General features: G+C 41.3%; 1 protein-coding gene across 1 annotated transcript; it reads right to left on the bottom strand.

Annotated features, from left to right (window-relative positions):
- Positions 1–27,833, bottom strand: LOC140195703 (neurophysin 1-like). Its single transcript, XM_072254416.1, has 3 exons — positions 27,795–27,833; positions 2,820–2,941; positions 1–265 (listed from the first exon to the last, which is right to left on the bottom strand). Exons 1-3 carry the CDS (start codon positions 27,831–27,833, stop codon positions 1–3), a joined length of 426 nt encoding a protein of 141 aa, XP_072110517.1.

Here is a 27,833-nt window from a genome sequence, read left to right as displayed (position 1 = left end):
TCACATTCTTTCAAACAGTGCGTGATAAAGGGTGAGCCTCTCACCAGAAGTGCAGCAGATTCCTGATGTGGCACATTTTCCGCCATTCCTGCCACAGACCCTGCCTGAGGGTTCACAAGGTGAGGGCAGGTAGACTTCCTTCTGGCACCCCAATGTCTCAGAAGTTCCGAAGTAACAACCAATCTCCTGTCCACAGCAAATGTTGCTTCCAAAGCATTGGCCCTTATATGCAGGACCACATAGCATACATTGGGAAAGAGCAGAGAAAAGATGGCATCAGCAAGGCCACTCCCAAAGACAGTTCTATAATAAATCATAAAAACAAGAGATTCTGCAGATACTGGAAATCCAGAGTAACACACACAAAAAGCTCAAGCAACTCAGCAGGTCAGGCAGCAACTATGGAGAGGAATAAAGAATTAACTGGTGAAGAGTCTTGGCCCTCCAGCATTTTGTGACTTACTCCAAATTACAAATAATTCTTGGTAAATTGGTTCAATATTGTCATGCATTTCACTGTACAATTCGATATTTTGATGTACATGTGACATATAAAGTGAATCTATAGGAGTGGAATAGAAGTGGTTTGTGAGTCTTGTGCTATGTACTTTCAGGCATTTGAAAGTTCTGCTCGATGAGAAGAGTACAGTCTTACAGTATTACTGAGCTCTAAAGAAAATCTCTTTCGTTATGAACGGCAGTGGAAATTTCTGGAGGAACACAGCAGGTCGAGCAACATCTACTGAGGCAAAGAGATGGTTGGAGTGTTGGGTTGAGATCCTTTTGCCTCCACGGATGCTGCTCGACTTGCTGAGTTCCTCCAGCAGTTTGTATTTCTTGCTCCAGATTTGTTGCATTTGCAATCTCTCTTGTTGCACTGTTTTTGTCTGTTGGTGACCCTAATTACATTTTCTACAAGTGTTCTACAAAGTTTTTGAACCATAGAGCTTGGAAACAGGCTCTTTGATAAATTGAGTCCACACGAACCATCAAGCACTCATTTACACCAACCCTGTGCTTTCTCAAAGTTCAAATAAAAATTTATTATCAGAGCACAGACATGTCACCACGTGCAACCCTGAGATTCATTTTCCTACAGGCATACTTAGCATATTTATAGAATAGTAAATGCAAACAGGATCAATGAACAACAAACTGGGCAAATACAAATATAAGTAAATAGCAATAAGTAAGAAGCAGGAAGTAACATGAAATGAAAGTGCATGAAATTACAAAACAGACTCATTAAGGTGAGACCATTGGTTGTGGGAAAATCAGAAACATAATGAGTGTAGTTACCTCCTTTGTTTCAAGAGCCTGATGACTGAGGGGTAGTAACTGTTCTTGAACCAGGTGGCATGGGTCCTGAGGCACTTGTACCTTCTACCTGATGGCAGCAGCAAGAGAAGAGCATGGCCTGGGTGGTGAGGATCTTTGATAACGGATGCTGCATTTCTACGCAACGTTTCATGTCGATGTGCTCAATGGTTGGGAGTGCTTTACCTGTGATGTACTGGGCCATATCAACTAATTTTTATAAGATTTTTGTGAATCCAAGATTGAATGGCTTGTCATATGGAGAGCTCTGGGCTTGTTTTCACTGGAATTCAGAAGAACAAGGGGTGACCTCATTGAAGCATATTGAATGGTTAAAAGCCTTGATCTGAAAAGGATGTTTGCTGTGGTGGGAGATTCTAAGACCAGAGGACACAGCCTCAGAATAGAGGGGCATCCTTTTAGAATGGAGATGAGGGGGAAGTTCAGAGAGTGGTGAATCTATGGAATTCTCTGCCAGAAGCAGCTGTAGAGGCTAAGTCTTTAGAATATTGTAAAACCATAATCTTAGGAAAATTCATCTTCCTGTTGAGCAATGATTAATACTATTTAGACTCTTTAAAATTAGTTTGTCCATTTTGTCAATATTGTCTATTCCTATAAATTATCCCTCTCAGTTATCCAATCCTTAGACCTGATAGCAACCCAGCAGGGGGTCATGGGTGAGTGACACTACCACAAAGTAGAATTTGGTGTTCTCGGCAGTGGTTTCTCACAGAAACCAAGTGAGGGAGACTTTTGCTCCCAAAACTCCAGCAGCTTCAAAGTGACTGCATTGGGCAACATGTTCAATAACTCTGGAATCATCCTAAGGCATTGGGGTCACCAATGTAGGTTTTTACAAATAAAACAAAGTGAGGCATTTTATGTTTTATGAAACCCACAACACATTTTATCGAACTCCAAAACCTAAACACCAAAAAATACACTATCAAATCTTTATGTTGTACCATCATCATGTCAGGCCAGGCTCTTAAAGTGAAACCCCAGCTCAATGTCAGTAGTTGTGAATGATGTACGTTTCTCCTAATTACGTCACCTTGCGCTTTAGTTAGACAGAGCCACCATTCTCAGAATTATTTCGTAAATTTCAATTAGATACTTTTAGAATTATCCATTTTATGGAATTGCAAACACTCTTCCTCACTGTTTGGAATGTCAAGGATAATTGTCGATGACAGACTGAAGCCACAGGTTTTGATGAGGGGGTTTGAATTCAGTGTCTTTATAGAAGAAGGTCAGATCACTGATTCTTACACCATAGACCATCTGATTAGAAGCCGCCCTTGCTTAAGAACCATCCAAGTGAATCTCTGTGGCACATGAAAAGAACCCTGTAAGATCTTCAAATTAAGAGCAATTTCACTATTAGTACTGGTACCCAATGTAAAAAAGACTTTTGAAAAATAAAGGTGTTATTCCCTTACAAGCAATGATTATCAGAGCTGTTTAGAAATTTACTCCTAACCTGTCTGGTCTCCATGTCCATGATGGATCTTTTGCCTCCGATGGGACAGTTGTTGATGTAGCAAGCTGAAGAGAAGGAGATGAGACAGAGGAGTGCAACGATGAGGCAAGTAGTCTGCAAGATGTCCTCCTGGTGTATCTGGACACAGGAAGCCTTCCAAACTGTTCTGAGTGACTTCCTCAAACACGAGGAAATCTGCAGATGCTGGAATTTCAAGCAACACACATAAAAGTTGCTGGTGAACACAGCAGGCCAGGCAGCATCTTTAGGAAGATGTACAGTCGACATTTCGGGCCGAGACCCTTCGTCAGGACTAACTGAAAGAAGAGCTAGTAAGAGATTTGAAAGTCGGGGGTGGGGAGGGTGATCCAAAATGATAGGAAAAGACAGGAGAGGGAGGGATGGAGCCAAGAGCTGGACAGGTGATTGGCAAAAGGGATATGAGAGGATCATGGGACAGGAGGCCCGGGGAGAAAGAAAAGGGGGAGGGGGGGAAAACAGAGGATGGGCAAGGGGTATAGTGAGGAGGACAGAGGAGAAAAAGGAGAGAGAGAAAAAGAGTGTGTGTATATAAATAAATAAATACCGGATGGGTTACGAGGGGGAGGTGGGGCATTAGTGGAAGTTTGAGACGTCAATGTTCATGCCATCAAGTTGGAGGCTACCCAGATGGAATATAAGATGTTGTTCCTCCAATCTGAGGTGTGGCTTCATCTTGACGGTAGAGGAGGCCGTGGATAGACATATCAGAATGGGAATGGGACGTGGAGTTAAAATGTGTGGCCACTAGGAGATCCTGCTTTCTCTGGCAGACAGAGCATAGGTGTTCAGCGAAATGGTCTCCCAGTCTGCTTCGGGTCTCGCCAATATATAGGAGGCCGCATTGGGAGTACCAGACGCAGTATATCACCCCAGCCGACTCACAGGTGAAGTGTTGCCTCGCCTGGAAGGACTGTCTGGGGCCCTGAATGGTAGTGAGAGAGGAAGTGAGAGGGATGGGGGGGACGAATGGACAAGGGAGTCGCGTAGGGAGCGATCCCTGCAGAAAGCCGGGGGGGGGGGGGAGATGTGCTTAGTGGTGGGATCCCGTTGGAGGTGGCAGAAGTTATGGAGAATTATATGTTGGACCCAGAGGCTGGTGGGGTGGTAGGTGAGGACAAGGGGAACCCTATTCCTAATGGGGTGGCAGGAGGATGGAGTGAGAGCAGATGTGCGTGAAATGGGGGAGATGCATTTGAGAGCAGAGTTGATGGTGGAGGAAGGGAAACCCCTTTCTTTGAAATAGGAGGGCATCTCCTTCGTCCTGGAATGACAAGCCTCATCCTGAGAGCAGATGCAGTGGAGACGGAGGAATTGCGAGAAGGGGATGGCAGATTTGCAAGAGACAGGGTGAGGAGAGGAATAGTACAGATAGCTGTGAGAGTCAGTAGGCTTATAGTAGACATCGGTAGATAAGTTGTCTCCAGAGATAGAGAATCTATCTCTGGTATCTTCTGGTATCTGTCCCCAACTTTTCCTTCGCTACATTGACAACTGCATTGGCGCTGCTTCCTGCACACATGCTGAGCTCGTTGACTTCATTAACTTTGCCTCCAACTTTCACCCTGCCCTCATGTTTACCTGGTCCATTTCTGACACCTCCCACCCCTTTCTAGATCTTTCTGTCTCTATCTCTGGAGACAACTTATCTATCGATGTCTACCCTTCCTCCACCATCAACTCTGCTCTCAAACGTATCTCCCCCATTTCACGCACATCTGCTCTCACTCCATCCTCCCGCCACCCCACTAGGAATAGGTTTCCCCTTGTCCTCATCTACCACCCCACCAGCCTCTGGCTACAACATATTATTCTCCGTAACTTCCGCCACCTCCAACGGGATCCCACCACTAAGCACATCTTTCCCTCCCCCACTCTGCTTTCCGCAGGGATTGCTCCCTACATGACTCCCTTGTCCATTCGTCCCCCCCCATCCCTCCCCACAGATCTCCCTCCTGGCACTTATCCTTGTAAGTGGAACAAGTGCTACACATGCCCTTACACTTCCTCCCTCACTACCATTCAGGGCCCCAGACAGTCCTTCCAGGTGAGGCGACACTTCACCTATGAGTCGGCTGGGGTGATATACAGTGTCTGGTGCTCCCGATGCTGCCTTCTATATATTGATGAGACCCGACGCAGACTGGGAGACCATTTCGCTGAACACCTATGCTCTGTCTGCCAGAGAAAGCAGGATCTCCCAGTGGCCACACATTTTAATTCCACATCCCATTCCCATTCTGACATGTCTATCCACAGCCTCCTCTACTGTAAAGATGAAGCCACACCTCAGATTGGAGGAACAACACCTTATATTCCATCTGGGTAGCCTCCAACCTGATGGCATGAACATTGACTTCTCAAACTTCCACTAATGCCCCACCTCTCCCTCGTACCCCATCCGTTATTTATTTATTTATATACACACATTCTTTCTCTCTCTCTCCTTTTTCTCCCTCTGTCCCTCTCACCATACCCCTTGCCCATTCTCTGGGCTTCTCCCTCTTTTCTTTCTCCTTAGGCCTCCCATCCCATGATCTTCTCATATCCCTTTTGCCAATCAACTTTCCAGCTCTTAGCTCCATCCCTCATCCTCCTGTCTTCTCCTATCATTTCGGATCTCCCCCTCCCCCTCCCACTTTCAAATCTCCTACTAACTCTTCTTTCAGTTAGTCCTGACGAAGGTTCTCGGCCCAAATTGTCGACTGTACCTCTTCCTAGAGATGCTGCCTGGCCTGCTGCGTTCACCAGCAACTTTGATGTGTGTTGTGTGAGCAACTTCCTGTCTGCTCTCTTTTTATACTCACAAAAATGATCAGCAGCCAAAGTGTTTTAACTTTGCTAATTTGTTGAATTTTGATTATATTTTCGAGACCATTATAATGAATTCTCAAACGGCACTACTCACAAATCACCTGAGATCAGTCCATAATCTCAACATTTTAATTTTATAAATACTTAATTTATTCTACACATTTTTCCAATCTGAATATCATTTACCAATTAAACATTACTTTTGCACTTCAATGCACAAAGATCATCGCAATCAAGGGTAAGGTGAAAATTAATAGTTCACATTACTGTGTTTTAGAAAGTAGTCTCTGGGGCTGGAAGTATTGGGAAATAGTTCAGTAAGAAGTGGGATTGAACATCAAAAGAGCTTCAAAGACTTTGAACGTTTCAGAATAATGTTGTGCATGATAACCAAATCCAATCCAAACTGAAATGGCTAACACAAGAGGAGAGGGCACAGTTTTAAGGTGCTTAGAAGTAAGTACAGGGGAGACATCAGGGGTAAGTTTTTCAGGTAGAGAGTGGTGAGTGCATGGAATGGGCTACCAGCAACAGTGGTCGACGTGGATACAATAGGGTCTTTTAAGAGACTCCTGGATAAGTACATGGAGCTTAGGAAAATAGAGGGCTATGGATAACCCAAGATAATGTCGAAAGTAAGGACATGTTTGGCACAGCTTTGTGGGCCGAAGAGCCTGTATAGTGCTGTAGGTTTTCTATGTTTCTATGTCTATGTTTCAACCCAAAAGACTACAGCCAGGTGAATGAAATGTACTACATTACCTTTAGGTGAAGCTGCTGCCTTTCAGTCAGAACAACCAATGTGCAACAGCCACCGGACCAGTGAAGTGCATTTCCAAGACTGTCTAGAGCAATACATCCTGAGCACTGTATTCTCTGCTTATCAAAAGGGGAAAAAACTCAAGTTGGGGACAACTCTGTGCCATAAGTCAGCTTGTGAATCGAGGAAGCAGGATCAGGAACAGACTATTCAGCCCTCATCTGTGTTCTATCATCACTCGATAAGACCGCGCCAGATCTTTGGCTCAAATCCATTCATAAATCAGACTGAAGAAAAAGATGGGGATGGTAGGGCTTTTGGTCCAGTTATGAAAAAGAAAGTGTAGGACTTGATTTGTTAGAGAAATGGAAATGAGAGAATTACCATTTTTTTTTTGTTGATGCATAAGAATAGATTAGTAGTTCACTAGCTCACACTATTTCAGCTAAATTTAGGAGCTTTGCGATCAAATTCTTTCCTCAAAGAGAGGTCAGATGCTGAACAGAACTCTTATGCTGGCCCATAGGAGATCACAAAATAGAAGAAAAATTACAAGACAGATAGGCACAATTCAGCCCATCATAAGGAGTGTCATAAGGAGCGATGCAGTCTAATTCAGTCTTCCCACACCTGACCCACAACACTGTAAGTCACGGCTTTTTAACCTCAATATCCAGAGAGAACTACTGTACACCAAGCAGACGGGAATATTTAGTGCTCTCTACGGATGAATAACGTACACTGTCTGGGTTTGGGTATCAGAGACAAAGTAGATCAGGTATGCTTTTTGTGCATCGCTGCTCAGGCAAACAGCATTCCTTTTCAAAGGAAGTGTGCAAAATAAATGACAGAAAATGTAATATGCATGAGAAAATTAGTGCTTAATATAACAGGATTATATTAGAAGGAAATATGGAGCAGTGGAGGGTCCTTAACTTTTTTATGTAAGTGAAGCTAAAGCAAGATGTCAGAAGGTAAAGAATGTTAGATTTCTCCAAGGAAACAAAGGAAGCAGCCTTTATGAATGCCTAAGCTTCGTTGGAAGTTAATTAACAGTGGCAATTGTTACCATGACTGATTTTTGAACATGCTGAATTTACAGGTTGTGACCAAACTTACACCCGTGTGCGCGTGTGTGCATGTGTATACGACATGCCGGTATTCTTCATGTGAGCCAACATGAAGACGTTCTTTTTCAATAGGTTAAAGGTGAGTCACAGTGGAACGAGTTGGATGGGTGCTGTACTGGTAGACATGAATAGGCTGAGTGGTGGGTTTTGAAGAGGAGTGAGAGATAACTGCTAGTTCCTGTTGTCTGTCCCGTGTTAAACATTTTCAGAACAAAGAAAAATCTTGTGGCACATGCAGGATGTGGCCACAGTAGTGGTGACACGACATGGAAAGTGCCCTTGGCAGTTACTTCCACTAAATTTATAACCGTTATCATGCATCAAAACTTAAATCATCTATTGCGAAATGAAGACTCCATTTAATCACATTTTCCAGTGGAAATACCTCAGTTCAACGTGTAGCTTTGTAGTAAACAGATCTATTTCGCAGTGATTTGCATAGTTAGTCCACAGTATTACGTCAGGTTACAATCAGGATAGTCGAGAGAAAGAATAACTGCTCTGCAGGCTTATGGAATGCTTTGCATGTCACAGGCCACCCTTCCATTGGTATGGAAATTACATTGACCTATCACATACTGCAAACAGAAAAAATTTAAACAGCACCACTGCAATGTTTTGCATATTGCATTATGAAACTGTCCCAGTGCTTCAGTGTCATTTGTGCAAACCAGGCTTGAACAGTGATGTTTTAAGATTAATTCCGCAACTAGCAAATGACGGTGAGATTCTGCAAATTTCATTTTTTCTACAGTATACCATAAAGTTTCCCATCTTCCATAACCAAGCTTTTTATTAACATTGGTTCAAGAAGTATCAGCTCTTTCAGTTCCAGGTTAAATCCAGGCAAATGTAGGTCAGACACTTTGAAAGTTTTGCAATGTGAACTCAATCTGCAAACAATGTATTCATTCAATGAAGAAAATAGTTCACAACAGAATCCTCAGGAGTTAAATTATTCCACTTATAAAAATATGCATTTATATTTTTCGTTATCTCTAAAATTCATTCAAGTGGTAAATGTTGTCAACATCTTTTACGTGCAGCTTTTGACACTGTTGGTTCCCTTCCCAAGTACTGAAGCTCTGTATGTTCATTTTAAACCACTACATAACCAATGATGTACATTTGATTTACTATCAGTACATTGAAATTGGTTTATTATTGTTAGATTTATTGATGCAGAGTGAAAAGCTTGTCATACATACTATTCAGACAGGTCAATTCATTTCACAGTGCTTTGAGGTATACAAGGTCAAACAATAACAGAATGCAGAATAAAGTGTAACGGCTTCAGAGAAAGTGCAATACAGGTAGACAATAAGGTGATAGAATCGCACAGCGCATGATGCCGACCATGACGTACCTTCTTGCTCTAAAGTAATTACAGTAAATACTGCAAACAATAAGCAGGTCAAGCAGCAGCTGTGGAAGGAGAAATATTTATGGTTTCAGGCTTTAGGCACAAGCTACGCCTGTTGATTTTTTGGATGCATGCGTGGAACAGACTTTATTTTGGTCTACATTCTCAACCACATTGCTCACTGCATTGCTGCTGCTTCCTGCACTCATGCACACCTAAAACATTTCTTCACCGTCCAGTTTGTTCTCACCATCTCAAGGATCCTTTCTGACTTTTCCTTCTCTTTCTGGATCTCTGTTTCTATCTCACGGATAGGCTAGACACTAACATGTATTTCAAGCCACCTCCCCTTAGGTTAGCTGAGAGTTTCCACTTTTCATCTTTTTATTTCAGGTTTCCAGCATCCCCAGTTTTTTTTTAAAAAAATTATACCGACCTCCTCGAATTACATATGCCAGCATTTGGTCCAAAGTCATTGAAGATTTGCAATCCAAGTGCTTGTCTAGCTGCCTCCACCACACATCCAGAAAATGCAGTTTGAGCATCCAGCCACACCCTGGTGAAAATGAGAGTCTATCTGAGTCTATCTGAAACACCTACTCTTTTACACTAAACCTGCACCCTCTAGCTTTAAACATCTCTGCTATGGGGAAAAGTTTCCTTATCTGTAGCTTACCTCTAGCCCTCATAATTTTGTATATCTCAGTCAGATCCTTCCTCAGCCTTCTCTGTTCCAAGGAAAAGAACCACAGCCTATCCAGTCCCTTTTCATAACTGTTTATCCAAGACTTTTTTTTTTCTTTTTTAGGCATCACTGACTGTGCTGATTCTACCAAGGCATCCTTTACAGAGTTAAACATCATTTCTATATGATTGCTATCATCTTCAACAGATTCTATTTCTAGACTTTGAAATCTATTCCTTACTTCAATTGTAAATTTTTGTCTTAAGTTTTCTTCTTTAATTAATTGCAAGTAGTCAAGGGATTGTTCAGGTATTTGCTTCTTTAGTTTTTTAAGTTTTACTTTTACATGACATACTACTGGGTTATGGTCACTATTACAGTCCGCACCTGGATATGTTTTGCATTGAGTCACTGAGTTTTTAGATCTTTGGTTTATAGTAATAAAGTCAATTTGATTTCTAGTGTCATCACCTGGACTTTTCCAGGTCCACAAGCATCTTGGATGGTTTTTAAAGTAGGTATTCATAATGACCTGATTATTCACCTTGCACCATTCTACCCATTTCTCACCTTTTTCATTTCTTTCCCCTAGTCCAAATTTTCCTATGGTATTTCCATCAGCACCTTGTCCTACTTTAGCATTTAGATCTCCCATGACAATAACAATATCTTGAAATTTGCATCCATTCTTTACTTGTTCAAGCTCTTCATAGAATTTATATACAAACATTTGTATATCCTCATTTGTTCCATCTGTTGTTGGTGCATATACCTGTATAATTGCTAAATCAAATGGTTGTCCTCTGAATCTAACAAGGAGCACTCTTTCTGATATTGCCCAATGTCCTAAAACAGCGGTCCCCAACCACCGGGCCACAAAGCATGTGCTACCGGGCCACGAGGAAACGATATGATTTGGCGATATGAGTCAGCTGCACCTTTCCTCACTCCCTGTCACGCACTGTTGAGCCTGAACGCACACGAGGTCATTACGCACACGCCATCCAGGTCAGCGCGGGAAGGAGATCAACTCCTCGAGCTTTCAAATGATGGCGGGCTGATAAGTATGTTTGACATAACATCTCTGCCAGCATTCTGGATCAAAGTCAAGGCTAAGTATCCTGAGGTAGCCACAGAAGCACTGAAAACATTGCTTCCATTTCCAACATATCTCTGAAATGAATGCAACGAAAACTAAATTGCAGAATAGACTGGACATAAGGAACCCCCTTCGAGTATCGCTGTCTCCCATCACCCTTTGGTGGGACCGTCCTTTTGCAGGGAAACAAGCCCAGGGCTCCCACTGATTCAGCGATATTAGTGTGTTGCAATGATTTTATACGTTCATACGGGGAAAATATGTGCTGTGTGTTTAATATCCAAACGTTACTTAAAATGTTATGATGCTATTGACTTATAAGTGACTTATATAACCATATAACAATTACAGCATGGAAACAGTCCATCTCGGCCCTTCTAGTCTGTGCCAAACGCTACTCTCACCTAGTCCCACCGACTTGCACTCAGCCCATAACCCTCCATTCCTTTCTTGTCCATATACCTATCCAATTTTTCTTTACATGATAATATTGAAACTGCCTCTACCACTTCTACTGGAAGTTCGTTCAACACTTACTTCAAACGCCCCTGTCCTCCCCTGATAATTGACTTATCACTATGTTCATGCGAGAAAAATATGCGCTGTGTGTTTAATATTATATTCGTTAGATGAACCCTTTTAGAAACGAAATTGAATGTATTAGCCACTTATCACCTATATTCCGGTCGTGATTAACACCCCGCCCCCACCCCCGCCGTACAGAATCGCCAAAAACGATTTGTGGGAAAAAAATCGGCACATACACGCATGTGCACTGATGCCCGTGCAAGGCTTCATGGTCATTGTAGTTTTGTAGTTTTTCTCGGGGTGAACACAACGTATTTGACTGCTACTCTTGTCCGTTGGCAACCCTACCCCCACTCGCGCCCCCCCCCCCCCCCCCCCGGGTTGGCCGGTCAGCAAGAATATTGTCAATAATAAACCGGTCCGCATTTGCAAAAAAGGTTGGGGACCCCTGTCCTAAAACACTTTTTGCCATGTTTTCATCCATAAGAATTCCTACTCCATTAGTATGGGATGTTCCACAAGAATAAATTAGCGTACTATTTCTATTCTGACATGTTCCAGCACCTATCCAGCGAACTTCACTAATTCCTATGATGTTAATCTTTAGTCTTTCCATTTCATTTATTACATTGTCCAATCTTCCTGCTTGATATAGGGTCCTTACATTCCAAGTGGCAATAATTCAAGTGTTACTTGAATTTTATGAGCAGTAGCTTGATAACGGTCAGGGATCCCCTGCTGACCAAAATCAACCCTTCCGAGCAAAGCATCTTCAGAGTTGTCTTGAAGATTCTCTTGACACTGTTGTTGCGTGATACATTTTGTGAGTTTGACCATGGTTGTCTTAGCAAATAAATTCTAGGAAACCTAGTATCTAGCAACGGTGCTTTGCTATTGCCTACTGTTGGCGAACTAAAGAAATCACCATTTCTCTTCCCAAATGTTAATCCATCTATACTATAGCCGTTGTCATTTGAGGTCACAGCTCAACCGCCTTCTCCGTCATAAGTTCAGTTACTGAACCTGCCGGATCTGCCGTTGGCCTTCACTCGTATCCTGAGCAGGAGCCCTTGCAGGTGCTACCGTTCCGGGTCAGAGTGGCCCTGGGAGCAATGAATGACTGAGGGGTAACTCCACTTTCCCCAAAGCTCTGAAAGTCCCCAGTCAGAGTCTCATCACCGATAAATGGATGACAGACGAAATCAAAAATCTAATGGAAGAAAGGAGACAGAAGAAAGCAAATCCTATAGAATATTAGTCCTTAGATAAAAAAGTTAAAAGCTTATGTCAAAAGGCCAAAGAAGAATGGTTAAACCAGGAACGTGAGCAAATAGAAAGAATCCCTATTACTGATCCAAAACGGTTACGTCAACAAATCAAGAATATCACTGGTGAAAAGATCCTCTGTTCTTCAGGTGGATGTTTGAAAGCAAAGGATGGTACCATTATCATGGAAAAAGATGAGATTATGAACAGATGGACTGAGTATATTCAGGAATTGTTTGAAGACGATCAAGGCGAAAAACCAGAAATTAAGAAAAACATTGAAGGTCCAAGTATTTTAAAATCTGAAGTCTGTCATGCAATAAATAAGATGAAGAAAGGAAAGGCAGCAGGTCCTGATAAATTAGTAATAGAACAAATTATCGCCCTTGAAGATTATGGAATTGAAAAACTTGCTGATTTAATCAATGACATTTATGAAACTGGAAAAATACCAGAAGAGATTAAAAAATCTGTATTTATCACTCTTCCTAAGAAACCTGGAGCAATAGAATGTAAATTACATAGGACCATAAGTTTAATGAGTCATATCACCAACATATTTCTGAGAATTGTGATGGCAAGAGCTAAAAGTAAGATACAAGCTGAAATAGGTAAAGAACAATGTGGTTTTGCGAAAGACAAAGGTACAAAAAATGTGATATTGAAGTTAAGGATACTATCAGAACGAGCTATTCAAGTGCAAAAAGATTTGTTTGTTTTATCGACTACACAAAAGCATTTGATAAAGTGAAGCACAATAAGTTATTTGAACTATTACAGGAAACTCTAGATCTAGATTCGAAAGACCTTCGCCTTATCAGAAATCTGTACTGGGAGCAAACTGCCGCTGTAAGAATAGATGGAAAAGTGAGTCAGTTTACAAAAATCAAGAGAGGTGTTAGACAAGGGTATGTTTTCTCCCCTGATTTATTTAATGTGTACAGTGAAACAATATTACAAAAAATAAGAGACCATGGGAATCAAAGTTGGCAGTGAAAACATCAATAATTTCAGATATGTGGATGACACTGTGCTAATTGCAAGTTAATTGACAAACCACCTCAGAGTACTGAAATGTTACATTTATCCAGTTATGTTATATGTCTCAGAATGTTGGACAATATCTAGTAACATGAAGGAACGAATTGAAGCAGCAGAGATGTAGTTTTTGAGGAAGATGCAGAGAATATTATGGACAAAACGAATATCTAACAAGGATGTCATGAACAGAGCAAACACAAAAAGAGAAATAATGTGTGAGATCATGAAAAGGCAACGTAACTTCATTGGACATGTAACTAGGAAAGAGGAGTTAGAATGCACGGTAATTATGGGAAGGATTGAAGGGAAGAAAGCAAGAGGAAGACAAAGACAAATGATGATGGAGACAGCAGCCAGAAAACTGCAAGTGAATACCAATGAATTGATTCACTTGACCTGAAACAGGAGTGTGTGGGCCATGGCAGTCAAAGCTCAAACTGGCCATGGCACCTGATGATGATGATGATTATCCAAGCCAACTTCTCAAAGTATCTTTTCTGCACCCTCTCCAGTGCAATCAAATCCTTATCTATCTTGGTAATGTTGAACAAGCGTCATGTCAATGAGGTCAGTAAAGATCATTGCTAGTTCTTCTAAATATGTCAGTTGATCTTTTATGCTTGCTTGAGAGAGCTCACGTATAACTTAAACTAATGATGTATAAAAGTATATAAGGTACATAAAATTATGAGAGGTATCATCATCATATGTATTGTGTCGTATGATGTAGGTGATCATGCTCTCAAGAGCGTGATTGTTCCTGGCAAGGTTTTCTACAGAAGTGATTTGCTATTGCCTTCTTCCGGGAAGTGTCTATGAGAGGAATGGATAGGGTAATTAGCCAGCGTCTGTAGGGATTCTAAAAGTAGAGGTATATGTTTAAGGTGAGAGGGGGAACATTTAAAGAACATCTGGAAAGGACTTTTTTTTAACAAAAAGAATAGTTGAAATCCAGAATGAACTGCCAGAAGAGGTGGTGAAGACAGGAACAGTAATGACATTTCGAGGGCATCTTCACAGGTACTAGAATGAGCAAGACATAGAGGGATATGGCATGAATTCAGGCTGTTTCTATGCCATAGAGTTTATGACTCTATAACTTGGTAACTCCAATCCTGCACTACCTCAGTCTCATACTCGACTTTTGATGTGCAATTACAAAGGCACAAATTTCTTGTATTTCCTTCCTTAATCTTCTAATTAAGTTACTATGTACTGGGGTGGCAGTCCTGTGGCTGATTAGGTACTGAATGAAAAAGAACAAAAGAGTGGATTTAGAGACACAAGAAGGTGAAGTAAAATAATACTAATTTTAAAGAATTTGCTGACAACAAATATCTGCAATAATTCCACACATCGAAAAGAACATAGAGATTTCAGAGATTGTCATTGAACCAGCTGCTAAAATCTACTTACACTGGAAGGACGTGAATTAACTTGCTATGTGAGATTTGCTTTGTATATGCCAGGACAGGCAAATGCAGATTTTGTAAAGTGAATGACATGTTGTGCACCTCTGTCTGCGACTTACCAGTTTCTACATTTAATTGTGGATTACCTTAGCCTGAAGTCATTGTGGTCTTTGGGCAAATCACAATGATTCTTATTAACCTTATACTTGTGCTAATAGCAAGCTTTGAGCCATTATTTTGAAAGTTAAGGGTGTAAATTAAAATCTTAAAATGCAAGGGCTTAATTTTAACATTTTTTTCACCAACTCCCCTACTATTTTCACTTGGTCTTTGCAACACCAAGTGAAAATAGTTAATTTATCTTTTATAAATTTTCAAAACAGTGAAAATCGAACTGCTAAAAGCAGTAGGAGTGAATAAATTCAGTAATTGCACAGGCAAGTTACATGAAAATGTTTCCTTCCACCCTAATGATTTCTGCATCTGAATTTACCGTTGGGGAATTGCAAATTGGAACTTTTTTTTTGAGCAGCAGAAGATAAACTCATAGCCTCCAAAAGTAACAAGTACAAGATAATTGCATAGATAAGTTAAAGGCAGCATACACTTTAAATGCAGAAGTGGCTAAATCCTGATTAGGGCTTATATTTCTTCAGCCTTGAAGATTAGAGGGTGATGAATTGAGATGTTTAAGTCTTTGGAAGGTGACACAGTGAGAAACTATTTTCTCTGGCAGAAGAACCCAAAACAAGGAAACATAAGCTTAAAATTACAGCCAGGCTGTTTCAAGTTGATGCTAGAAAACATTCCATGTAAAGAGCGGTGGAAAGCTGGGACTGAATCCAACAAGAAACTTATAAGGCAAGGTCAACTGAAGTTGTATAAACAGAGTTTGAAAGCTTATTAGGTAAAGGATTAAGAATAATTTAGCTAAAATGGTTAGATTGAGTTAAGTTACAGATCAGAAATGATATAATTAAATGACCAACTCCTGTATCTAGGTAGGTTCTTAATAATAAAATAATGTTTAGAATATGTTTCATTTTTTTAAAGGAACATCGTGGTACATGGTTGACCTGTGTAGTTCAAATCAATTTTCTTCATAACTAGGATACTGTGGGAGGGTGGGGAAAAAATGGTGGGTGCCCTGGCAGAAATAGTTGTATCATAGTTGGCAACAGGTGAGGTGCCAGAACATTGTAGGGTGACTAGCATAGTTCCTTTATTTAAAAAGGGCTGCAAGATCAAGCCAAGGAACTACAGGCTGGTGAGCTGTTGTTTGTCATCCACATTAATGATTTAGACAAAAATGTAAAAGGAAATGTTAGTAAGCTTGCAGAACAAATTGGTGGTATAGTGGAGACTGAAGAAGATTATGACTGTGGGGCTAGGCATAGTTCAAATGCCACCCATAAATTTGCTGATGATACAACCATTGTTTTCAGAATCTCAGAAGGTGATGAGCGGGCATACAGGAACAAGATATGCCAGCTAGTTGAGTGGTGTCGCAGCAATGCCCTTGCACTCAACATCAGCAAGACTAAAGAGCTGATTATGGACTTCAGCAAGGGTAAGATGAGGGAACATGAACCAATCCTCATAGAGGGATCAGAATGAGCAGTTTCAAGTTCCTGGGTGTCAAGATCTCTGAGGATCTAACCTGGTCCCAACATATCGATGCAGCTATAAAGAAGGCAAGACAGCGGCTATATTTCATTAGGAGTTTGGGGACATTTGTTTTGCCATCTAAAACACTCAGAAACTTCTGCAGATGTATTGTGGCAAGAAATCTGACAAGCTGCATCACTGTCTGGTATGAGGGCGTGGGGCGGGACTACTGCACAGGATAATAAGAAGCAACAGAAAGTTGTAAAATTAGCCAGCCCCATCATGGGTTCTATCCTCTGTAGTATCCAAGACATCTTCAAGGAGTGGTGCCTCAGAAAGTGGCGTCCATTATTAAGGACCCCTATCACCCAGGACATGCCCTCTTCTTATCGTTACTGTCTGGAAAAAGGTACAGAAGCCTGAAGGCACACACTCAGTGATTCAGGAACATCATCTTCCCCTCTGCCATCCGACTTCTAAGTGGGCATTGAACCCATGAACACTGCTTCACTATTTTTTAATTTCTGTTTCGCACTATTTTTAATTTAACTATTTAATATAAAGAGGTGACATGGGATCGGAAGGTACAGAGTCTTTATGGGTCGAGCTAAGAAATCACAGGGGTAAAAGGACCCTGATGGCAGTTATATGCAGGCCTCCAAACAGCTGCAGTGATGTGGACTACAAATTACAACTGGAAATAGAAAAGGCTTGTCAGAAGGGCAGTGTTATGATAATTGTGGGGGATTTTAACATGCGAGTGGATTGGGAAAATCAGGTCGGCACTGGATCTCAAGAGAGAGAATTTGTAGAATGTCTGCGAGTTAGCTTTTTAGAACAGCTTGTTGTTGAGCCCACTAGGGGATCGGCTGTACTGGATTGGGTATTGTTTAATGAACCGGAGGTGATTAGAGAGATTGAGGTGAAGGAACCCTTAGGAGGCAGTGATCATAACATGATTGAGTTCACTGTGAAATTTGAGAAACAGAAGCCGAAATCCGATGTGTCTGTATTTCAGTGGAGTAAAGGAAATTACAGTGGCATGAGAGAGCAACTGGTCAAAGTTGACTGGAAAGGGATACTAGCGGGAAGGACAGCAGAGCAGCAGTGGCTGGAGTTTATGCGAGAAGTGAGGAAGGTGAAAGACAGATATATTCCAAAAAAGAAGAAATTTTCGAATGGAAAAAGGATGCAACCGTGGCTGACAAGAGAAGTCAAAGCCAAAGTTAAAGCAAAGGAGAGGGCATACAAGGAAGCAAAAATTAGTGGGAAGAAAGAGGATTGGGAAGTTTTTAAAAGCTTACAAAAGGAAACTAAGAAGGTCATTAAGAGGGAAAAGATGAACTATGAAAGGAAGCTAGCAAATAATATCAAAGAGGATACTAAAAGCTTTTTCAAGTATATAAAGAGTAAAAGACAGGTGAGAGTAGATATAGGACCGATAGAAAATGATGCTGGAGAAATTGTAATGGGAAATAAGGAGATGGCAGAGGAACTGAACGAGTATTTTGCATCAGTCTTCACTGAGGAAGACATCAGCAGTATACCGGACACTCAAGGGTGGCAGGGAAGAGAAGTGTGTGCAGTCACAATTACGACAGAGAAAGTACTCAGGAAGCTGAATAGCCTAAGGGTAGATAAATCTCCTGGACCAGATAGAATACACCCTCGGGTTTTGAAGGAAGTAGTTGTGGAGATTGCGGAGGCATTAGCAATGATCTTTCAAAAGTCGATAGATTCTGGCATGTATCCGGAGGACTGGAAGATCACAATTGTCACTCTGCTATTTAAGAAGGGGGCAAGGAAGCAAAAAGGAAATTATAGACCTGTTAGCTTGACATCGGTGGTTGGGAAGTTGTTGGAGCCGATTGTCAAGGATGAGGTTACAGAGTACCTGGAGGCATATGACAAGATAGGCAGAACTCAGCATGGTTTCCTTAGAGGAAAATCCTGCCTGACAAACCTATTACAATTTTTTGAGAAAATTACAAGTAGGTTAGACAAGGGAGATGCAGTGGGTGTTGTATATTTGGATTTTCAGAAGGCCTTTGACAAAGTGCCACGCATGAGGCTGCTTAACAAGATAAGAGCCCATGGAATTATGGGAAAGTTCCATACGTGGATAGGGCGTTGGCTGATTGGCAGGAAACAGAGAGTGGGAATAAAGGGATCGTATTCCGGTTGGCTGCCGGTTACCAGTGGTGTTCCACAGGGGTCTGTGTTTGGGTCTGTGTTTGTCTTTTTACATTGCACATTAACGATTTGGATTATGGAATAGATGGCTTTGTGGCTAAGTTTGCTGTTGATACAAAGATAGGTGGAGGGGCCGGTAGTGCTGAAGAAACAGAGAGTCTGCAGAGAGACTTGGATAGATTGGAAGAATGGGCAAAGAAGTGGCAAATGAAATACAATGTTGGAAAATGTGTGGTTATGCACTTTGGCAGAAGAAATAAATGGGCAGACTATTAGTTAAATGGGGAGAGAATTCAAAGTTCTGAGATGCACGGGACATGGGAGTCCTTGTACAGGATACCCTTCAGGTTAACCTCCAGGTTGAGTCGGTGGTGAAGAAGGCGAATGCAATGTTGGCATTCATTTCTAGAGGAATAGAGTATAGAAGCAGGGATGTGATGTTGAGGCTCTATAAGGTGCTGGTAAGATCTCATTTGGAGTACCGTGGGCAGTTTTGGGCTCCTTATTTAAGAAAGGATGTGCTGATGTTGAAAAGGGTACAGAGAAGATTCACTAGAATGATTCTGGGAATGAGAGGGTTAACATATGAGGAATGTTTGTCTGCTCTTGGACTGTATTCCTTGGAGTTTAGAAGAATGAGAGGGGACTTCATAGAAACATTTCGAATGTTGAAAGGCATGGACAGAGTGGATGTGGCAAAGTTGTTTCCCATGATGGGGGAGTCTAGTACGAGAGGGCATGACTTAAGGATTGAAGGGCGCCCATTCAGAACAGAGATGCGAAGAAATTTATTTAGCCAGAGGGTGGTGAATCTATGGAATTTGTTGCCACGGGCGGCAGTGGAGGCCAAGACATTGGGTGTAATTAAGGCAGAGATTGATAGGTATCTGGGTAGCCAGGGCATCAAAGGTTATGGTGAGAAGGCGGGGGAGTGGGACTAAATGGGAGAATGGATCAGCTCATGATAAAATGGCAGAGCAGACTCGATGGGCCGAATGGCCGACTTCTGCTCCTTTGTCTTATGGTCTTATGGTCTTATACATATATATATATATACTTACCACAGTCTACTTATTTATTTATTGATTAATTGATTTGTTTATTGATTGATTTATCTATCTATTTATTTATCATGTATTCCATTGTACTGCTGCCACAAAGTTAACCAATTTCATGACTCATGCCGGTGATATTAAATCGTATTCTGATTTAAGATTACAGCAGGTTTTAACTCAACTCAGAGTAGACCAAGGAATGGCAGACAGAATTTAATTTAAACACGCAGGGCTTTGCATTGAACCGGGGCAGGGTTGTAGAGTAAAGGGCAGGATCCTGGATAATGGTGTTGTAGAATAGCGGCACTGATGGATATATGTGCATTGTTCCCTGAAAGTGGCCAAATAAGTGGACAGTGCACATTTGCTTTCATTGGTCAGGACATTGAGTGCAGGAGTTGAGACACCATGTTACCACTTAGAATATCGTGTGCAGCTCTGGTGGCCCAGCATTAGGAAGGATGTCATTAACTTGGAAAGAATGCAAAAAATATTCACAAGGATGTTACTAGGACTTGAGGGCTTGACATACAAGGAGAGTCTAGATAGACTGAGATGTCTCTCCATAAAACCATAAGGCGTAGGAATGGAATTAGGTTATTTCGCCTATCGAGTCTGCTTCATCATTTGATCATGGCTGACTTATTTTCCCTCAACCCATTCTGCCTTCTCCCTGTAACCTTTGATGTACTTTCTAATCAAGAAGTTATCAACCTCTGCTTTAAATATACCCATTGAGTTGGGCCATCTTCACACCCATCTATGGCAATAAATTCCACAGATTCATCACCATCTGGCTAAAGAAATTCTTCCTCGTCTGTATTCTAAAGGGAAGGCCTTCTATTATGAGGCTGTGCCCACTGGTCCCAGAACTCCTACTATTGGAAACATTCTCTCCATGTTCACTCTCTCTGGACCTTTCAATATTTGGTAGGTTTCAATGACAACCACTCTCAATTTTCTAAACTCTAATTTCCAAGGAGCTCATCTAAATGCCCAGAGCTATCAAACACTCCTCACATGTTAACCCTTTCTTTCCTGGGATCATTCTCGTAAATCTCCTCTGCACACTCTCCAGTGCTGGCATATCTATTCTTACAGTTTGGCCCCATATCTAAGAAGGCATGAGTTTTCTCCAGAATACATTGATCGACAGCACAGGAAAATGTGAGAAGATAAATCTACGAAAGTCAAGTTTATCCGATTCTATTTCAGGAGTTTTGAACCATCCATTGTGTCTGTTGTACATCAGGATTCTATTTGCTGGGCTTATTCTTCTTTTCATCCGATTTTCTGATAAAACATATCTACCCCAAAGTGCTCGTGTATGATTTTTGCCAACATCAGGTGAGAACTGTATCAAAACTGTTTTGATACCATTCATTATTAGGTAAATACACACAATATTTTGATTAAATGTAAAGGATGGACACTTCATTTGCATACTGGAAAACTGCATTTTCTTATGGACCCACATCCAGGAGCTTCAGGACCTGAGGAATTTGAGAAGGAGGCAGAGGGGTAACCTTACTGAGGTATATAAGATATGATAGGCATAGATAAAGTGAATGATCACAGTCTTTTTGCCAGGGTACGGAAGTCTAAAACTCTAAATCTTGGTAGAGGGCATGGATTTAAGGTGAGAAGGGAAAATGTTAAAGTGGATCTAAAGGGCAAATTTTTCACGCGGAAGGTGGTGGGTATGTGGAATTAACCACCACTGGAAGTTATAGGCTTTGGTACCATTGTTTAAAAGACATTTGTATGGATACATAGATAGGAAAGGTTTAGAGGGATACAGGTTAAATGCAGGGAAATTATATTGGTTTAGCTGGCAAGTTGGTTAGCATGGATGAGTTGGGCCATACCATGCTGTAGAATTCTATGACTATCAGAAACATTATTTTAAGTTGAGACTGATATTCAGTTGTGTGAAACCACTAACTGGTTTCATTAGGCTTTTCCTTAGACTGCAGGATTTGCAATAATAAATGTCGCTTGAGTATTAGTGTATTTCATTTACTTCAAAATTGTTTCACACGGGATTCCTATTTTTGAGATGTTACTTCAGTGCACGGTAATGTATGATGCACTCAGCTAGTCAACATGTCTGTTAATTGCAGACCCTTATTACACTCTGTTTCTTAGGAAGTTGTTCCAAACCTGTTTAAGCACATAAAGGAAAGAAACGTGTGTTACCATGCAGAAACTGGAGAGAGAGAGTTAGGCAGTAATTTCTATTTCAGAACAATTAGTATCCACAGGAAATAGTGTGCAGTGTTATTAAAAATCAATAAGAGTAAAATAGATTGTAAATATTAGATTCCCACCATCTGTTCTACAAACTATGTTTGCACTTTTCCGTGTGTAGACCTTTGTATTTCCAGTAATTTCCCTTTGTTGAATAGTTCAATACAAATCATATATTGTTCCCAATAATATATTAAAGTGTTTAAAGAAAGTCTTATGCACAGGTGACTGTGAAGGGAATTTGCCTGAAGCCATTTGTTAGACCTATTTCCAAAGCAAATCCAGGGCATAATTGGGTTTCAACTTTACTTCCTAAGTTAATTGTGGCAGACAGCATCAAGCAAAAGGATAAGGTGCAGATGAATTGTTAATGTCCAAGATAGTCACTTGCGTGACCCTTCATAAGACAGCTAAAGGTCACCACAGTATGGTAAACAAACTTGATGCAACTTTCTCTATGGAGAATAAGGAGGAGGTAGAGGCTGAGGCTGAGTACAGGGCTACGGTAGGAAACTTTGTCACATGGTGTGAGCAGAATTATCTGCTGCTTAATGCGAAAAAGACTAAGGAGCTGGTGGTAGACCTGAGGAGAGCTAAGGTACCGGTGACCCCTGTTTCCATCCAGGGGGTCAGTGTGGACATGGTGGAGGATTACAAATACCTGGGGATACGAATTGACAATAAACTGGACTGGTCAAAGAACACTGAGGCTGTCTACAAGAAGGGTCACAGCCATCTCTATTTCCTGAGGAGACTGAGGTCCTTTAACATCTGCCGGACGATGCTGAGGATGTTCTATGAGTCTGTGGTGGCCAGTGCTATCATGTTTGCTGTTGTGTGCTGGGGCAGCAGGCTGAGGGGAGCAGACATCAACAGAATCAACAAACTCATTCGTAAGGCCAGTGATGTTGTGGGGATGGAACTGGACTCTCTCACGGTGGTGTCTGAAAAGAGGATGCTGTCTAAGTTGCATGCCATCTTGGTCAATGTCTCCCATCCACTACATAATGTACTGGTTGGGCACAGGAGTACATTCAGCCAGAGACTCATTCCACCGAGATGCAACACTGAGCGTCATAGGAAGTCATTCCTGCCTGTGGCCATCAAACTTTACAACTCCTCCCTTGGAGGGTCAGACACCCTGACCCAATAGGCTGGTCCTGGATTTATTTCATAATTTACTGGCATAATTTACATATTACTATTTAACTATTTATGGTTCTATTACTATTTATTATTTATGGTGCAACTGTAATGAAAACCAATTTCTCCCGGAATCAATAAAGTATGACTATGACTATGACTATGAAATGTTGAATTTTAATATGCCAAGGTCCATGATGCATCAAAGCTTCCAAAAGACTCACCAACATTACCAAATTAAGTTCTGATCTTCTATATTGATTTGGATCACAAAAGAAAATGTCTGGATGGCCATCAGTTCAGTTAAAATTTCTGGTTTTAATTACTTTATTAACGTCTTCTGTAAAATGTGTCATTTTTATACCTAATTCGAGTTTAAATTTGAACAGTAATTTTTAATAGTGATATCTGGTTTAAAAGAGGGACTGATTGGGGTCAGCATTGGGAATTGTTGATAAAATCTCTCTTTGTTCAATGCTGTCCAGTTTCATAAACAGGAAACTGAGGCCCAGACTATCACATGTTTCCAGTAAGCGTAAGGCATTGAAATTGGTCTCTGTATCAGTGTGTCAATGTTGAAGCAGCTGACCAGGTGACTATGAAACTTGACTATAATCTACAGCATTTAGTTTCCTGCAGCACCACTGGATATTTAATGCTTTTAGGACTTAAGATTTCTATTTCAATAACGGTTTTTCTTTCTGCCATTTACTTTGAACTAACTTAGGGTGATTTTGGTTACACTATCAGTCCACTTGTTCTTTCAAATGATGCAGCAGAGGGATGAAAATCATGCTTGTACTGATTGTCAACTGCAATGGATGTCCAGCTGAAGTGTGCCTGTCCAATTAAAAACCCCAAAGGCAGTTCCATTCCTTCTTTATTATTGCTGCAATTCTGAGTCTAGCAAATGACAGGTGCCACAAGTCAAGAGATGGCCACATCAGTGACCTGATCTCATCAGATTTACTAAAGATTGCCCCAAACTATTGGAAGGATATTAGTATTTTTACTTTTAACTCTTCTCACAGCATTGGTTACATAAAGTTGCGTATGTTTTAACAGCTCATCAGCCTGAACCCTACTTCAAAGCCATGATTGTCATCAGAGTTACTTTACCTGAGATCTGTCTAAACCAGTGGTTCTGATGTTTCATTGTGCAATTTCACTGCATTCTCCATCCTTTTTTATCTCTTTGCTTTATAGTTTTCTTGTTAAAGTCAAGGTATTACAGTATTCTGTCTTTCTGATAGTTTCCCTTTCTTGCCTTCTGTTCAGCGCAAGTAACTTCAACTGAGGAGTTAATGTAATATGTAAACTTTTAAAAAGTTGATACTCCATCACTAATCCCAGTGACACACCACTCAATATATCTCGACTTTCAGAAAAGAACCCATTTATGTTCTATGTTTCCTAGTGGTTAGCCAATCTTTTCAGCTCCTCAACATGTCACATCCTACAGCATGAGCTTTTATTTTCCATAATATTTTTTGTTGCTGCACCTTCTGGAAATGCACAAGCAGTTATCCATCAGTTCCCCATTATCCATAGAACTGTAATACATTGATCTAACATAATTTCCATTTCACAAATCCCAATTGGCGTTATCTGATTGCCTTGACTTTTTAATTGTTCTGCTATTAACATTTTTAATGATAATTTGCAGCATTTTCTCTCTGTCAGTTGTTAAGCTAATTGGTCAACAGTTTCCTACTTTCTGTCCCCCTTTTAAAATAAAGGAAAACATTTGCTGTTTTTAAATCTAATGGGACTTATCCTAAAACAAGGACATTTTAGAAAATTAACCCAACTACCTGGCCAATGAAATCAAAAATGACTGCAAAGACTGGGGTCTGGAAAAAGCATACATAAGCAGGATGCTGAAAAAAAAACTCAGTGGGCCAAGCAAAAAATGTAAGTCAAAGTTATAGGTTGAGATCCTGCAGTAGGAATGGGAGAAAGAGGACAGATGCCAGTATATGGCAGTCCAGGATGTTTGGATGGTGGGGGGTTGCTGGGAGTTGTAGGAATTGAGGCTGTTAGTTAATAGATGGATCCAGGTGGAGAGGGGATGATGTTTGTAGGGCAGAGATTTACTTGACCTCCTTCCAACCTGGTCTATGACATTCGGTGCTCACGATCTGGCTCTGTTTACATAGGCGAAACCAAGCCTGGATTCGGTGATTGTTTTAATGAGCTTCTATGTTTTGCCCACAATGGACATCTTGACCATCCAGTTGCTTGTCACTTGAACACTCCTTTTCATGCCCAAATCAACCTGTCTGTACTCATCCTTCTCCAGCACCACCAAGGTGCCAAATCCAAACTAGAAGAATAACATCTCATATTCAGCTTGAATAGCTGGAAACTCAATTGTACAAAAACTGGATCTGCTCCTGAGATCCACAATGTTACAAAAGCTGGGCTCTAGCCAATTAGGTTTGGAAGCCTGTGGGGACTAAGTCATTGAGTGTATTTAAAGCAGAGGTTGATAGGTTTGTGGTTAGTTAGAGTGTCAAAGGTTACTGGAAGAAGGCAGGAGAATGGGGTTGAGGATGACAATGAATTAGCTATGATGAAATGGCAGAGCAGACTCGATGGGCTGATTGGCCTAATTCTGCTCCTATGTCTTATATAAAGAAACAGCTAAGAATCCTGGCTATAGCAAAGGCAATTGGACCAGGCAACATTCCCGATGTAGAAATAACAACCTCCACTCCAGAAATAGCTATATCTCTAGCAAAGCCTTTACAGCACAATTTCAACATTGGTGCCTACCCAACAAAATCGTATCAACCCAGTTATGTCTTGTTCACAAAAAGGCAGTAAAAATCCTGTCTACCTATTTAGTCTCTAATTACTCTACTATTCTGCTGTCAGTCATTAGCAAAGTTGTACCACCAATGCCCAGTATATTCTTGCCAGGCCTACCTAGCTCCAGTCCTCATCTTATTCTTAATCCAAACATGAACCAAACTTCAGAGTTGAGGTGAGATGGGTTTTCAGAGGTGAGGTGAGCATGATAGCCCTTGATATCAATGAACTGTTTGTCTAAGGGTGACATCAAAGACCCATAATCAATGGAGTCCAAGAGATTGTGTAATATCTCACACAAGGGAAAATGGGTGTCATTGTTGGAGATCCTCAGGAGAATGTCCTAGGGCATACCATCTTCATCTCCTTCAACAATTACCTTCCTTCCATCATTAGGCCAGAAACAGGGAAGTTTGCTGATTAGATAGATAGTTTAATGGCCCCAAAGGAAATTACAGTGTCTCAGTAGCACTACAAGTGCACAGGTATAAATATTAGAAGAGAAGTAGAAAGAATAAAAAATGTTACCTCAAACAGTCTAACGGGGGGGGGGGGGGGTGCAGGGGACATCACTTCCCTGGCTATGGGTTGACTCATTATAGAACCTAATGGCCAAGGGTAAGAATGACCTCATATAGTGCTCTTTGGAGCACCACAGTTGTCTTAGTCTATTACTAAAAGTGATTCTCTGTTCACCCAAGGTGGTATGCAGACGGTGAGAAACAGTCTTTTCAGACAGGATTTGTCTGAAATTGACAGGATATTCTACAGGGTCATTTGTTCTACCACAGCCTCCAGTGTGTCCAGTTTGACTCCTATAACAGAGCCAGCCTTTCTAATCAGTTTATTGAGGCTGTTGCCATCATCCGTGTTGCTGCCATTGCCTCAGCACACCACCGCATAGAAGATTGTACTGGCGACAACAGACTGGTAGAACATGTGGAGGAGGAGCCTGCATACTCCAAAGGACTTCAGTCTCCTCAGGAAGTAGAGGCAACTCTGGCCCTTCTTGTACACAGCCTCTATGTTGGTGCTCCACTCATCCATCATCCAAGTGCACCTCCAGGTACTTGTAGGTGCTCACCACATCCACGTCCTCACAATCAGTAGTAATAGGGAGCAGTGCAGGTTTAGTCTTCCTAAAGTCCATCACCATCTCCTTTGTCTTACTGATGTTGAGCTGCAGATGATTTAGCTCGCACCATTTGACAAAGTCCTCCACCAGGGCCCTGTGTTCATCCTCACGTCCTCCCTTTATACACCCAACTATGGCTGAGTCATCAGAGAATTTCTGCAGATGACATGACTCAGTGTTGCATCTAAAGTCCAAGGTAAACAGGGTAAACATGAAGGAAAAAATACATTCATCAGATGAAGCAGCCTGTGCCTGCATGCAGCAAAGCTCAGGGGTGCCGTGCTGCTGGAGCTCACCAGAGCGCTGCTCCGGCACCTCTGTAAAAGGAAAGTCAAAATAAACAAGCGGGGAAATTAACAGCAGCCGCATATTAAATAGAGGGAATTCTACAGAAGCAGGGGTTGGGGAGAGGGAGTGGTGGCTGGTGGCGGAAATACCACTAATGATATTAGGATGTCTGATTGGTTTTGGTGAAATCCTGGAGCTGTGACTGTTTTGTGAAATTCCTCCTCACTCGACCCATTGTCCCAGCATGCCCTGCTGTAGCCTCCCACCATTTCACAGATCCTCAGTCTCTCTCCAGCACTCGTTGTTTGAGCATTGTTCGCCGAGACAATAAAAATCTTAGATCTTTTGAAAAGTGGCATGTCACTTGCCGAAGTGGGCTGTAAGGTCAGTAAGAACGAATCGAGCAT

This window comes from Mobula birostris, chromosome 3 (genome assembly GCF_030028105.1).
Source record: "Mobula birostris isolate sMobBir1 chromosome 3, sMobBir1.hap1, whole genome shotgun sequence".
NCBI lineage: Eukaryota > Metazoa > Chordata > Chondrichthyes > Myliobatiformes > Myliobatidae > Mobula > Mobula birostris.
Note: the sequence above shows the minus strand (reverse complement) of the source record. Positions and strands in the feature narration are given on the sequence as shown.